Genomic DNA, 14,096 nt, shown 5'->3' with positions numbered 1-14,096 from the left:
TTTTTCATACCGTTTAAGGCTCAGGTCAGGTATTTTTTACGTTCCTTATCCGATTACTCAATTCTTCGAACTAGCTAGTTCATCGATTAATCGACTACTAAAACAATCTATAGCTGCAACCCTAACTGTATGGAAGTCATAATTAATCAGGGATTAATTAATTTAATTACGAATCTACACTGAAACAGGTGATAGTGCCGGTACATTTGTTGGTACTGTTTCAATAAGATTTATGATAATTGCCAGAAGAAGAAATGCACATGTCTGCACTTAATAATGATGCAAGATGCAGGAAAGGCACAGATAAGATGGCTGTTGTTGCATTATCAAGAAATGCACAGCTTTGCGTTGACATTTAGACACATTTCTTATCCCGTCCTTTGAAAGGATATTTCAGAGGGGATGAAATCAAGTCTTACCATTGAGCAAAAACTGTGAAAACACATATGTAAAATGAATGTCACAGCCTGAATATAATCCAGACATCAATTCAATTGTTTTTGTTTAATCATTCCATATTTTTTATCATCAGATTTTAATGACTCCATAATTTTTGCCTCATAATTGAGTAATTCCGTATGTCTTCCTGCGCTTCGACTGTAAATGTAATCGTTACTGACAACCACATTTCTCTTGATTTCTGTAAGTGTTTCTTTCAAAGGAAGTTGCCGTTTGAAATGACTTAAGTTTTGTGTCCTGTCCATGGTTTGCTTGTTTGTTTGTTTTTTGTACACAATAAATCAACAGAGTGAACACTTACCAAGATTGGTGATTACATCATTTTTCCCCGTGGCTGTAGAATCATTTGTGTCCTGTATTTGCTGGATGGTGCACAGTTGTGTTTTATTTATACTTAGGTTTTTAACTTTTAAAATAAGTGAAGCTCTAATGTTGTACAATGGCCGCTTGTGTTTTTGAGGTTTTCAAGTTACAAGCTGCACTTGGCCAGTTTTCAGCTTTGTGAGCAAAAGCCCAAGTTTTATATGGTAGAACTGTTTATTGCGACTTTCAATTTATTGTCAAATGAAACATAAAACATGGAATTGTGTATTTGAAACAACCTCAGATATAAACAACGAGCAATGAATTACAGTCCACTGATTTAGAGCTAACACATAGAGGGAAAATACATATAGAGATCGCCTGATTGAAACATCTATTTGATGCCGTTGTGAACCGTAAAACAATGGAAACGTCAACACAAACAGCTAAAACTGATTAACACCATTTCCATTTATTTCAATGGAGGAAGAGCATTTGAAATAAATGTTAGGAGTTAGGATTGTGTTCACAGAACAAATAAAATCTGCATTTCAATTTACCATTATGATTTTGTTATCCATTTTTGTGGACTTGCTTGTTTTGATATTTCTGTTTATTTCCAAACATTTGAAGAGAAACAAAACAGGAAAGTGGACAGTAATTCAAATATAAAATCAGCTATTTACAAGCTCTAAAACATTTACAACGCTCTGAAATTTGTTGAACATTTTTGAAAAGGATAGGCTACGTGACAACAGATTTTCCTACCAAAAGCACCAAAAAACCAATAAAAATTTGTTTTCTTACACCATGTTCGTAGATTAATTGCTACTGGTTGGCAAGAGTTATCCTCAAATTTAGCACTCAGACCAAACCTTTCATATGTATTTTGGTTTGAAAACACAGCACTCAATGTCACTAATTGGTATTCAACACAAGTATGGAGCTACAGTAGTTCGCTAAAACATGCCTTTTTCAAAAACTGAACATATTACAGAAAACTAGTGTTGCATGATTCTTTGGTACGGTAATGCTAAGAACAGTAAATACACATACCTTCTTCTGGAGGACATTGACCTTTCTTTCTTTGACATCCAGCATATCCTTCATGTCTCTGATTTCTCCTGTTAGAGTGCTTTTTTCATCAGTCAGGTCCTGAAGCTGCTTGTTTTTCTTCGTCAGGAACTGTTCTTTTTCTTCCAAACGCACCCTTAGAGCATCAACCTAAAATAGTTAAAATCACAAAAACTAAGTACATTGTGGAGGATCAAACATTTTTCATATAGTACGCTCATGCCTACAAATAAAGAGAGCCTTGAGGATTAAATAAAACCAAAAAAAAAAAAAATCCCCCAAAATAACTAAACTTGCAGTATTAAATGGGAGCTTATGCAATATATTTAACCCCACGTGGAATACGTGTAAAAAGTGGTATGTTTCACTCAGATCTGCTTGTTGACTTTTGAAAGTAGGACACGTTTTGCTTTGTGCCAGTAAAGTAAAACGTGTGTAAGTATGCAAAATATGATCGTGGTAACAGCTGCCAAATATCTCACTGTCGAGACACACACAAGCACACACATTAAAGTCTCCTTTAGACATATATCAATGTTCTGCTTTACTGCCCGCTGAGAGGATCCCACACAAACACACATAAAAATGTATCTGGCTGTCAAGAGTATTATATGGCTTTCTCTGCTGTGACTCAACTCAAAATTACATTACCAGTAAGTCTTGCATGATTTTCTGGGATAAAAGTACATGTTTGTCCATTAATGAAAAATACATACTCAACCAAATTCACTGTTACTCACCATCCCTAAAACTTACTGATTGATCAAAACGTAAATAGATCTTCCAGATATCGTATATCCATATAAACACAGTCTTGCATTGGCATTTTGATTTTTTATTATTATTATTATTATTATTATTATTTTTTTTTTTTTAGTATTTCAACGGGAATGATAATGGCAGATTTTTGGGGGTTTGGTTTTTAATGATATCCATTTTGGATTGGCGTTTCTGGGTGAGTAGAAAAGAAGGCAGCAAAAAGGTCAAAAGCACACAAAGTTTTTCTCTCAAGAAGTTGCATTAAAAGCAGGCCAGGCCCCACCGGTGTAAGATGGCGCAGCTTGTCTTATATTGCTTTGCTGGCAGACAACCAGAGTCAGACAACTGAGCCAAGTTCTGTCCTGCCCCTGCTGTACTCACACACATCCACACACCCACCCCTACACCGACACGCACCCCCCCCCCCCACAAACCAGGTGACACCGACTAATCCTTGCACCTTTGGTATGTTAGTGTGTTCACATCAGTGCAAGCTGAAGTTTGGGTTCTGCAACATGAGTACAAAGAGCACAGCTAACCTCCAATTCCACCTGGAAAGGAGCAATTTAGCAAGAATGTCCTGGAGAGACTGAGCAGGAAATCCCCACTCTCACCTGCACTGGCCCACTAAGCTGGGATAGTACAATAAGGACACCCAGCTAATACCCTCTAAAAGCACCGACTGCTGCCAGAAAGAGAACTGCGGAAAACCGAGATGGATAGACGAGAAAAGAGCTGAAAGGATCACAAAAGTTAAAACAGAACGAGAGAAAAATGTGAAACCTCAAATGTATCACTCCATTTGAATATCAACAACAATTTAACATTTCTCAGGAGTGGTCCTAAAAAGTTCTTCTCTTTGACTTTCATTTACACACCTAACAACACTGGATGATAAACCCTGAAATTCATTCACATATGTTTAAGATTCTTTTTGGAAAATGCATTCAAATTGCAGTCTTTGCTATTTGTAGGGAAAACATTTAGGTACGTTTGTTTAATGCACAAAAACGCCACACACGAGTACGCAAATTTAAACATCCATTTGAGCTGGCTTGCTGTTTCTTTCAAAGATAGCCAAATGTGTATTCTGGACACTGGTTAGCCAATTGAAACAGAGGCTCAAAGAAAACATCTCCTCTGTTTGCCCTCAGCTCCCTTTTTCCTGCCTCACATTTCATCATAAAAGTTTTTTTGGCAGCAAAATCGGCAAAGGTATCAGGCCCAAAGCGGGCTCTGGACCGCAATAAACAACCCAGGGACAATATGAGTCGACCACAGTTAAGACAGCAGAACCAGACACGATGGGAAGACCGCGGCAGGCCAAGTCTAGTGGACACTTAGACAGTTTACATAGTAACTGTTGCAGTCCCTTGAGGATACATACTCATTGTGGGAATTTAGTTGGGCTAGTGATATGAAAAACATTCCTCATACACCACAAATATCCTGATGTAACATTTTAATTGTATGTAACTTTTAAATCAGTGTAAAATAATATAACACAGTATCTACACTGGAAATGAAATGGCAACACTGTAAATTTACAGGCTTTATTATACAAAGAAATGACCTCAAGATAAAAGTTTCATTACTTTTTCCACTTCATTGTGAAAAGACGCCTATACAAACAAACTGGAATCATTTAGGGGAGAACATTGATGAAGGAAAAAAAAGCTAGCTGTATAAGTCTTTTCACATTTTATTGCATTGCAGCATTCAATGTTGTAGTGTTTAACAATGTCTGAATTGCAAAGACATCACACTAACTTGCTCACCCAACAGTTTTGAATTTAAGTCACATCTCACTACTATGGCAGGATGGTTCCTCAATTTTAATCCTATTTATAGTCAGTTAACTCACGTTGATAGGGATGATCCAAATTTTAAAATTTGTCTTGGTTTATTAAAAATATAGTGGCAACTCTACTTACTGTATTTTTCGGACTATAAGTTGCAGATTTTTTCATATTTTGGCTGGGGATGAGACATGAGCGACTTATGTGTGAAATTATTAACACATTATGATATCATTTCACATGTTATTTTGGTTTTTGGGAGTGACAGTGATGGTTTGGTAAACTTGTTAGCATGTTCTTTATGCTATAGTTATCTGCATAACTCTTAATAGCCATGGCCACGTTCACGTTCTGCCTTTGGCAATGTGTGTTCAATTGTATTATTGACTTTTGTTATATTGAAATGCATGCTTTTAGTTTGTAGCGCTTTCACGTCCACGTGGGGGCGCACTCGCACTTGTTTACGTGAAGAGGAGCGCTCACACACCAGAAGAAGACTGACAGCTACGTAGCTCTGAGTGAGTGGGCGAGTTAGCGAGGGAGAAATACGGCTGCGAACCTATGTTCATTGTTTATGCTTTTAAAATATCTCTACAGAGGCAACGCCTGTGTGTATCATCTTGTCTGTTGTTGTTGTGTGTTTTCCACCCGCGATCAGACACTTAGAGCCAGTTGTGTGGTTGTTTGAACAATGTGCTACTGCTAGGGAACGCATGCTAACCGTTTATGTCATTGCAGTAATAGCACCTAATTATCATTTATTTACGTTGATGCGAACCTGTATGGTATCGAGGACCAAATTGATTCAGCAAATTATACGGATTTCCAGCAAAAAACATTGTTGCTCGTTTAATGTTCTCAAAAAGGCACTTGGACACTCCACATAAGTTTTGGCAAAATATTTTGTGGACTGATGAAATCCAAGTTGAATTGTTTGGGAGTAACACACAATGTCATGGGTGGAGGAAAAATGGAAATGCTCACAAACATCAACACCTCATCCCAAACGTGAAGCATGGCGGAGGGGACAACATGACTTGGGGCTGTTTTTCTGCCTCAGGGCCTGGAAAACTTGCAATCATTAATGAAAGAATGAATTTAAAAGTTTATCAGGGTTAGGAAAGCTTCAGGCCGTCTGTCAGACATTTGAAGCTAAAAAAAAAGGATGAAGACTGCAACAAGACAATAATGCAAAACACAGAAGTAAATCAACTTCAGAGTGGTTTGAGAAGAACAAAATGCACGTTCTGGAGTGGCCAAGTCAAAGTCCAGACTTGGACCCCATTGAGATGCTGTGCGATGACCTAAAGACAACGACTCATGCCAGACATCCCAGCACCTTACTGAACTACAGCAGTTTTGTAGAGAAGACTGGGCCACAATTAGTTCTGATCGATGTGCCAGACTGATCTGCAGCTAAAAGAAGCATCTGATTGAAGTTATTGCTGCCAAAGTGGGGGCCACAAAAAAAAGTGATGGTTCACTTACTTATTTTTCCCCCTTCTGTCATTGTTTGCAAACTACCCTCATTAAAAAATGAAAACCTATAAATGTTTGGGTGGTTTTAGTTAAAGCAGACACTGTTTTTTCATCTGTGTGATTCTGACAAAGATCTGATCAAATTTGATGGTGATTTTATGAAGAAAAGTGAGAAATTCCAAAAGATTCAGATACTTTTTCATACCACTGTAAATCTCCTCGTGTTTTTGTGACACGAACATTGAGCTAGGCCAGGGGTCCCCAACCTATTCCACAAAGGCCCACTGTGGGTGCAGGATTTCATTCCTACCAAACAAGATGACAACACTTTTTCCCCAATCTGGTGTTGTACAAGTGCAATCAGTTGATTGCAGTCAGGTGTGGCTTGTTTTAGCAGAAGCCTCATTGGCTCAACTGCCTCTGCTGGATCGGCTGGAACAAAAACCAGGACCCACAGTGGGCCTTGAGGACTGGGTTGGAGACCCCTGAGCTAGGCGATAGGCATCATCGATTTCGTGAAAGACGACATTGCCTCTCTCAAAAGGTAAGATGTTTTTTTCTTCTTTTCTTTGCATTTTGTTTTATTATCTACTTCATAACAGGTATTAACGGTTAGGTTAGTATTATGGATCGATTCCAATGTGTTTGGCTGTTGTTTTATTCCGGTTTTACACCAATTATAAAATCTAATGTGGCGTGCCTATCGTGCTTGGAACGGATTAGGGCATTTACATGTAAAACCCGTCTCCATTTACGAAGTTTTCGGGTTACGAGACAACTTCCAGAACCAATTCATGTGGTAAGTAGAGGTAAAACTGTATATAAACAAATTATATCCTCCCTTTTTCCACAAAACTTAATTAATGCTGTTGCATTATGCATTTTTTATGCCATACTTTAAACCAGGGTCAATGAACATGGATTCCAGACACTCATCACATGCGTCACTGAGACAGTCATGGGACAATATAATTTTTCTATGAATGTTGTAGAACTACTTCGGCATCCTCCCACATCCCAAAAACATGCATGGTAGTCTGATTGGAAACTCCAAATTACCCGTAGGTGCGGGTGTGTGCGTGAATGGTTGTGTGTCTATATGTGCCCTGTGAATGGCTCGCAACCAGTTCAGGTTCAGAAGTTGAATTAACTAATTTTGTAGAACTGATTATTTGAATATATTAACATTGACTGGTTTATAAAGAGTTGTGTGCTCTTTCAGAAGCATGTGTTAAACTGTTAGCTCTTTGTAATTAGTACTAGAGAAGTAGCTTTCGGATGATAAATAAAGCTGTTAAAACCCTGCAATGGGCCATAAGATGCCTTCAAAAGTGAGATCAGGAATGAAACAGACATTTTAGCTCAGGGTCAGTTAAGAATATTAAGTGAATGTTAACTGCCTCACAGCAAGACATAAAGGGTGGAGTAAGGGGGACAGTCTCAGGCCACCCCAAAGTGTGTTGTGTCATGTAGAACCATGGCAACACAGCTGTTTGCCCACAGGCTGCAGAAGTAACAACAAAAAACACAGATGTAACAACATCCCATCCACTCCCACACACGCACACACCCCAGCACACACACGCACACACACACACACACACACACAGAAGTGCCAAAAATTGAAATATAGTAACTTAGTTTTCAGTTCCAAACTGGTAGATTTCCAAACAAAATGAAAACAGCTATAGTAGTGACATTATATAAGACTGGGAATAAGACACCACTTCACAAATTACAGGCATGTTTTTCTACTTCCACAATTTTCCAAAATTCTAGAAAAATTATTCAACAACGGATGAGATAAATTCATAAGTAAATATAACTTACTTTTCGACAGTCAGTATGGATTTAGGGCAAACAGTTCATTATCACTAGCTTTAATAGAATCAGTTGAGATCACTAACGCTATTGATAACAAATTACACTCAGTTGGAATATTCATTGATCTTAAGAAGGTTTGACACCATTAATCATGACATTTTAATCAATAAACTTGAAAAGTATGGGAACAGGGGAGTGGGACTACACTGGGTGAAGAGTTATTTAAGAAACAGAAAACAATTTGTGAAGTTGGGTTACAACTCATCATCATTCTTGGACATTGCTTGTGGTGTCCCCCAGGGTTCAGTATTAGGTCCAAAACTGTTTATTCTTTATATAAATGATACATGCAAAGTTTAAAGAATACTAAAAGTTGTTTTATTCGCATATGACACTAGTATCTTCTGGGGTGGGGATTACATGATCTACTGGGTAGAGTTTCTGATGAAATTTGTAAACTAAAAGCTTGGTTTTACTGAAAGAAATTATCATTAAACTTGAGTAAAACAAAATTCATGTTATTTAGCAGATACATTAAATATAGTGAAGTACAAATACAGATAGATGGGGTAAATATTGAAAGGGTCTATGGAAACAAGTTTCTTGGGGTAGTTATTAATGAGAAGATTAACTGGAAAGCTCAAATAAAATATATACAAAGTATATTATCAAGAAGCATTTCAGTCCTGAGTAAAGCAAAACACAGTCTTGATAATAAATCAGTCCACATACTTTACTGTTTTTCAATCCTGCCATATTTACACTACTGTGCAGAAGTCTGGGGTAATAATTATAAATGTACTATAAATTCACTATCCATTTTACAAAAAAAAGAGCCATAAGAATAGTAAATAATGCTGGTTATAGCATACAAATACTTTATCTTAAAATTCCGGAACATTACAATTCATGGACTCGGTTCATTTTCAAACAGCTCAGCTCATGTATCAGGCTATAGACAGGTCACTTTCTGGCAACATACAGAAATTGTTTTTTAACAGAGAAGGGCAATACAGTTTGAGGGGAGAGCTTCACTTACGGCATCAGAGGGTACGAACTACATTAAAACGTTTTTGTGTTTTGGTTTGTGGAGTGAAGCTGTGAAATAAACTAAATGAGGGGCTCAAGCCATGTCCAAGCATGACCCAGTTTAGGAAGTGATACAAGCACATGGTTTTCACAGGGTGTAGGGAAGAGGAAGGGGTTCAATTATAGGGGGTTTTCACATATCTGTTATTGGCTAGGTCCCGTTTATTTTTGTGTATCTTGCATCTTATGTATATGGTCATTTTCTTTATTTCTTTGTTAATATGAGGACTAGTTACATAGGGCGGACAGATATAAATAAGGAATAGAAATGGGGGTGGGGCTTAATAAGCAAATGCTTCATCCTACTCCTTTTTGGACACAATGAATAAATTATGACTTTGTTTATTATTATCATTATTATTGTTGTCTAAACTATTTGTCTTAACTATTGCTGCTGTTATCTCGAGAATATCACTGGTTCTGTCTGATTTGTTTTTCCTTTTGTTTTCTCAGGTCCAAATAAATAAAGCATTCAGTCAAGCCTTGTTGTCTTGTAAAAGAGGGTGGATTTATTGCATAGACTAGAGGAAGGTGAATGCTTGCAGTCATACCTGGTTCTAGGCTTGATTATTTTTTTAAGAAGATGTATTTGAGCTGTGACTGTGCATGCACTCTAGCTCCATTATCAGAAAAAAAACAAAAAACAAAAAAAACAAAAACGTATTGTACTAGGTCACAATGGAGCATAAAAATAAAAGGATTTTACCCTAATTTACCAACTGTGTTCCTTCTTTGAATATTAAAATCTTAAACAAAAATGAATTGTCTCAATGGGGGTCCTCATTTTATCTATTCATCATTCATCCTTATCAGTACAGAATGTAATTAAATATATATAAAAGCAGATTTGTCTCAGTATACACATGATTTGAAGTACATTTAGGTAGGTATGTGGATCAAAACACGCCTATGTAGGGCTGATAAAGCACTCCATATCCAGTGTGTATTAATGTTGGGATTAAACATTTAGGTCCACAGTGTATTTGTGTAAGAGAAGAAGCACCACTAAACCATACATATTTAAATTGTAAAGGTTTCCTGTCTGTAATCATGTTTACTGCATATTCATGCATACATCCCAAAAAAACTAAAGAGCAAAAGTCAGCGATTCTTCCAAGTACCCGTATGTGTTTCATGTAAAATCCTGTGTGCCGAATTAGAGTGAGAAGAATATGTTCACATTATTTTGGGTACTTGCTTTAATGGCTAAAATGAAAATAAGTTAAAATTCTATTTCATAGTGGGTGATCTGACTTATCTAAGTGATCTAAGGAGCTGTATTATTTGTTTGCCACTTTAGGTGTGTGTGGGGCACATTAAAATTGGCAGTTAAGTGGTAAGGTAAAAAAACCGTGTGAGGTTAAAGTGAAAAAAATTGAGAGAAAAAAAACACTGAGTTTTTTCTGGCTGGAAGAGCAGCCTCAATTTGACAACAGACCAAGCCAGATCATTGTCAATGTGCATGTGTGTGTTTTATTGATATTTAGTGTGTTTAAACACCAAAGAGGTTCCACAAAAGGACACATGTGGGATACATCACCAGAAAAGAGACTGTGTAAAGCAGAAATGTGATTCCATTTGAGTTGAACAACGAATCAGAATTCAGATTTTGTGCATTCTGCATACAGTGTATGCAGATTGCATACAGTGCTTATATAATAGAGTTAATTTATTTCCCCCTCCAAACATAGCCATGAATATCTAAACCACTGGCAACAAAAGTGAGTACACCCCTTAGAAACAACGTACATCCCTAAATGTCCAAACAGTACAAAACAGTTTGTTGAAGACATGTCAACAAAGCACATGGATTACTGGAACCATGTCCTATGGTCTGATGAGACGGGCGGGCTTTCTTGTGTACCGTCTTCGGGAGAGGCTTCCTCCTGGGGGGTTAGCCATGCACACCAATTGGATGTAGAGTGCGGCGTATGGTCTGAGCACAAACAGGCTGACCCCCCCACCTCTTCAATCTCTGCAGCAATGCTGATAGCACTCCTGTAATGAGTCACGTGACATTTTGGAGGGAAAAATGACAAGCAGTACTCAATTTGGACATTTAGGGACATTTAGGGATGTACGTAGTTTCTAAGGGGTGTTCTCACTTTTGTTGCTAGGGGTTTAGATATTAATGGCTATATTTTTGAGTGATTTTGAGGGGAAAATAACTGTATACTGTATACTGTAAGCTGCATACAGACTATATTTCATTGTGTCAAAGTGTCATTTTGTCAGGGTTGTCCCATGAAAAGATATACTTAAATATCTGCAGAAATGTGAGGGATGTACTCACTTTTGTGATACACTGTATTGTTGTGCATTTTAGCAGTCTCTTAAAAATATACAGTATTTACCTTGATCCCTTGGGAAAAAAATCTCTACATCATGACCTCTTTAACTCTGTTTTATGGTTTTTCCACATGGCCTCTACAGGGGCTTTATTTTGGACCTATATCCATGTTTGTTTTGGGGAGCTCAAAATCATTTCTGCTTACATTGAATCCCAAAGCACAAGAACCAGGGCCTCAGAATGGTAACCATGGTTAGTTATGTTCATGTGAGATTATATTAAGACATTATGGTAAGCTTTCATTATTTTGCTTCAGTATATTCACATTAAATATTTATGTCTTTGTGTAAAATACCAATAATAATACAAAATTTTTAACTGTGAAGCCATTTGTGATTTTTTTTCAAAAATAATTTAGGGCCAATCTATGAATTTGACATGACTTGATTACTATCACATTCAATGTGTTCATAGATTAATATTCAATCCAGGAGAAACTATATCACATTTGGCTGCTCGTGGTCATACTGATTGACAGATAGACGTGCATTTGTATGTTTATAAAAATATGCCTACCCATTTAGGAAATGATCCATTTGAATTATGATAGATCGTTTCTTAATTGTCAATCAAATCAGCAATCATCTTAAATTGGTTGAACGATAGCTATGCTGCAAGTAAATAGGAAAGAAAGAATAAGACAGGGAAAGAAAGGGGGAGAGCTGGTTTCCAGTGTGGCATATAGCCAGGATGAAACCACATCTTTTCTGCTTCACTACCCATATAAACTATCAATCGGTAAATAGAACAAAAGACTTAAGAGTTATAGCATCAATGAATCATTCTTCCATTTTCTGTGTGCACGTTTAATTTGTTGTTGTATAATACTCTTTTCTGTGGATGGACATGACATGATTTAGCTACTGTATTTCTATTAATCTAGATTAATACAAGTCTTATATGAGATGTTAAAGGCTTCAATTGGGTAGGTTTAAAGACAATTAAAATACTAAGGGGCTGTGAGATATCAATTGAACCATTATGTGGCAAGATAACAAATATTAAAAAAATTACAAAAAAATAAATCACATTCATCAGCAATTATCGAAAATAGATCGAAAATTACGAACATTTCCGAAAGTATTCCGGCAACAGCCGAATGGGGCTTTGACGTCACAGCCAGGAAACAAAAGGTCGAGGCAGGTGCCATCGTTGTTTATCGACGAGAGAGTTGCGTTCTTGTTTTATCAAAAAAATCACTAAAATGGTTCAAAACTGTCATACTATGTGGCGTACAAATAGCCATTTGTCGCAATGTAGTACCCATGAGTTCTCGAACGCGAGAAAAAGAGCTGGACTACGCAGACAATGAGTAAAGTTCGTCCGTGCAATAAGGGCTAATTTTGCAGACCCAGCCTCCGGCACGGTTTTGAGTGTTGCACATTTTACAACTGAAAGCTATTCGAACTATGGACAGATGAAATCAGGTTTTGCTAAGAAATTGCTGCTGAAAGCAGATGCGGTGCCCACCATACAAGCGCAGCCACCTAAATGTCCCGAGAAATCAAGAAAGAGGACGATGACTGGCACTGATGAGACCACCCCACCACCCCAGGCTAAGCAAAGGAGGGGAGCAGCCAAGCTTGAAATGGCCAGAGTGAGTACATTTTTTTTTTTAAATGAAAACATATCACACATTGGATATACTGTAGGTGTGGACACATGTATAAATTATCGCTCGTAAAATACAGTGCCTTGCAAAAGTTTTCGGCCCCCTTGAATCTTGCAACCTTTCGCCACATTTCAGGCTTCAAACATAAAGATATGAAATTAAATTTTTTTGTCAAGAAGCAACAACAAGTGGGACACAATCGTGAAGTGGAACAACATTTATTGGATAATTTAAACTTTTTTAACAAATAAAAAACTGAAAAGTGGGGCGTGCAATATTATTCGGCCCCTTTACTTTCAGTGCAGCAAACTCACTCTAGAAGTTCAGTGAGGATCTCTGAATGATCCAATGTTGTCCTAAATGACCGATGATGATAAATAGAATCCACCTGTGTGTAATCAAGTCTCCGTATAAATGCACCTGCTCTGTGATAGTCTCAGGGTTCTGTTTAAAGTGCAGAGAGCATTATGAAAACCAAGGAACACACCAGGCAGGTCCGAGATACTGTTGTGGAGAAGTTTAAAGCCGCATTTGGATACAAAAAGATTTCCCAAGCTTTAAACATCTCAAGGAGCACTGTGCAAGCCATCATATTGAAATGGAAGGAGCATCAGACCACTGCAAATCTACCAAGACCCGGCCGTCCTTCCAAACTTTCTTCTCAAACAAGGAGAAAACTGATCAAAGATGCAGCCAAGAGGCCCATGATCACTCTGGATGAACTGCAGAGATCTACAGCTGAGGTGGGAGAGTATGTCCATAGGACAACAATCAGTCGTACACTGCACAAATCTGGCCTTTATGGAAGAGTGGCAAGAAGAAAGCCATTTCTCAAAGATATCCATAAAAAGTCTCGTTTAAAGTTTGCCACAAGCCACCTGGGAGACACACAAAACATGTGGAAGAAGGTGCTCTGGTGAGATGAAACCAAAATTGAACTTTTTGGCCACAATGCAAAATGATATGTTTGGCGTAAAAGCAACACAGCTCATCACCCTGAACACACCATCCCCACTGTCAAACATGGTGGTGGCAGCATCATGGTTTGGGCCTGCTTTTCTTCAGCAGGGACAGGGAAGATGGTTAAAATTGACGGGAAGATGGATGCAGCCAAATACAGGAACATTCTGGAAGAAAACCTGTTGGTATCTGCACAAGACCTGAGACTGGGACGGAGATTTATCTTCCAACAGGACAATGATCCAAAACATAAAGCCAAATCTACAATGGAATGGTTCAAAAATAAACCCTAACCCGAATAATATTGCACGCCCCACTTTTCAGTTTTTTATTTGTTAAAAAAGTTTAAATTATCCAAAAAATTTTGTTCCACTTCACGATTGTGTCC

General features: G+C 37.6%; 1 protein-coding gene across 10 annotated transcripts in view; it reads right to left on the bottom strand.

Annotated features, from left to right (window-relative positions):
• Positions 1 to 14,096, bottom strand: part of LOC130907988 (ERC protein 2-like) — a 244,298-nt gene that overhangs the window by 203,076 nt on the left and 27,126 nt on the right. For 9 of the 10 annotated variants that reach the window (XM_057823594.1, XM_057823565.1, XM_057823618.1 and 6 more), the window contains one exon: positions 1,819 to 1,986. The exons of the other annotated variant lie outside the window; for it this stretch is intronic. In XM_057823594.1, the coding sequence (XP_057679577.1) occupies positions 1,819 to 1,986 (168 nt within the window). The remainder of the gene's footprint in view (positions 1 to 1,818; positions 1,987 to 14,096) is intronic. 10 annotated transcript variants of the gene reach the window in all.

The sequence above is a fragment of the Corythoichthys intestinalis genome, chromosome 2 (assembly GCF_030265065.1).
Source record: "Corythoichthys intestinalis isolate RoL2023-P3 chromosome 2, ASM3026506v1, whole genome shotgun sequence".
Taxonomy (NCBI): Eukaryota; Metazoa; Chordata; class Actinopteri; order Syngnathiformes; family Syngnathidae; genus Corythoichthys; species Corythoichthys intestinalis.
The sequence above is the reverse complement of the archived record's forward strand: the minus strand, read 5'-3'. Positions and strand labels throughout refer to the sequence as shown.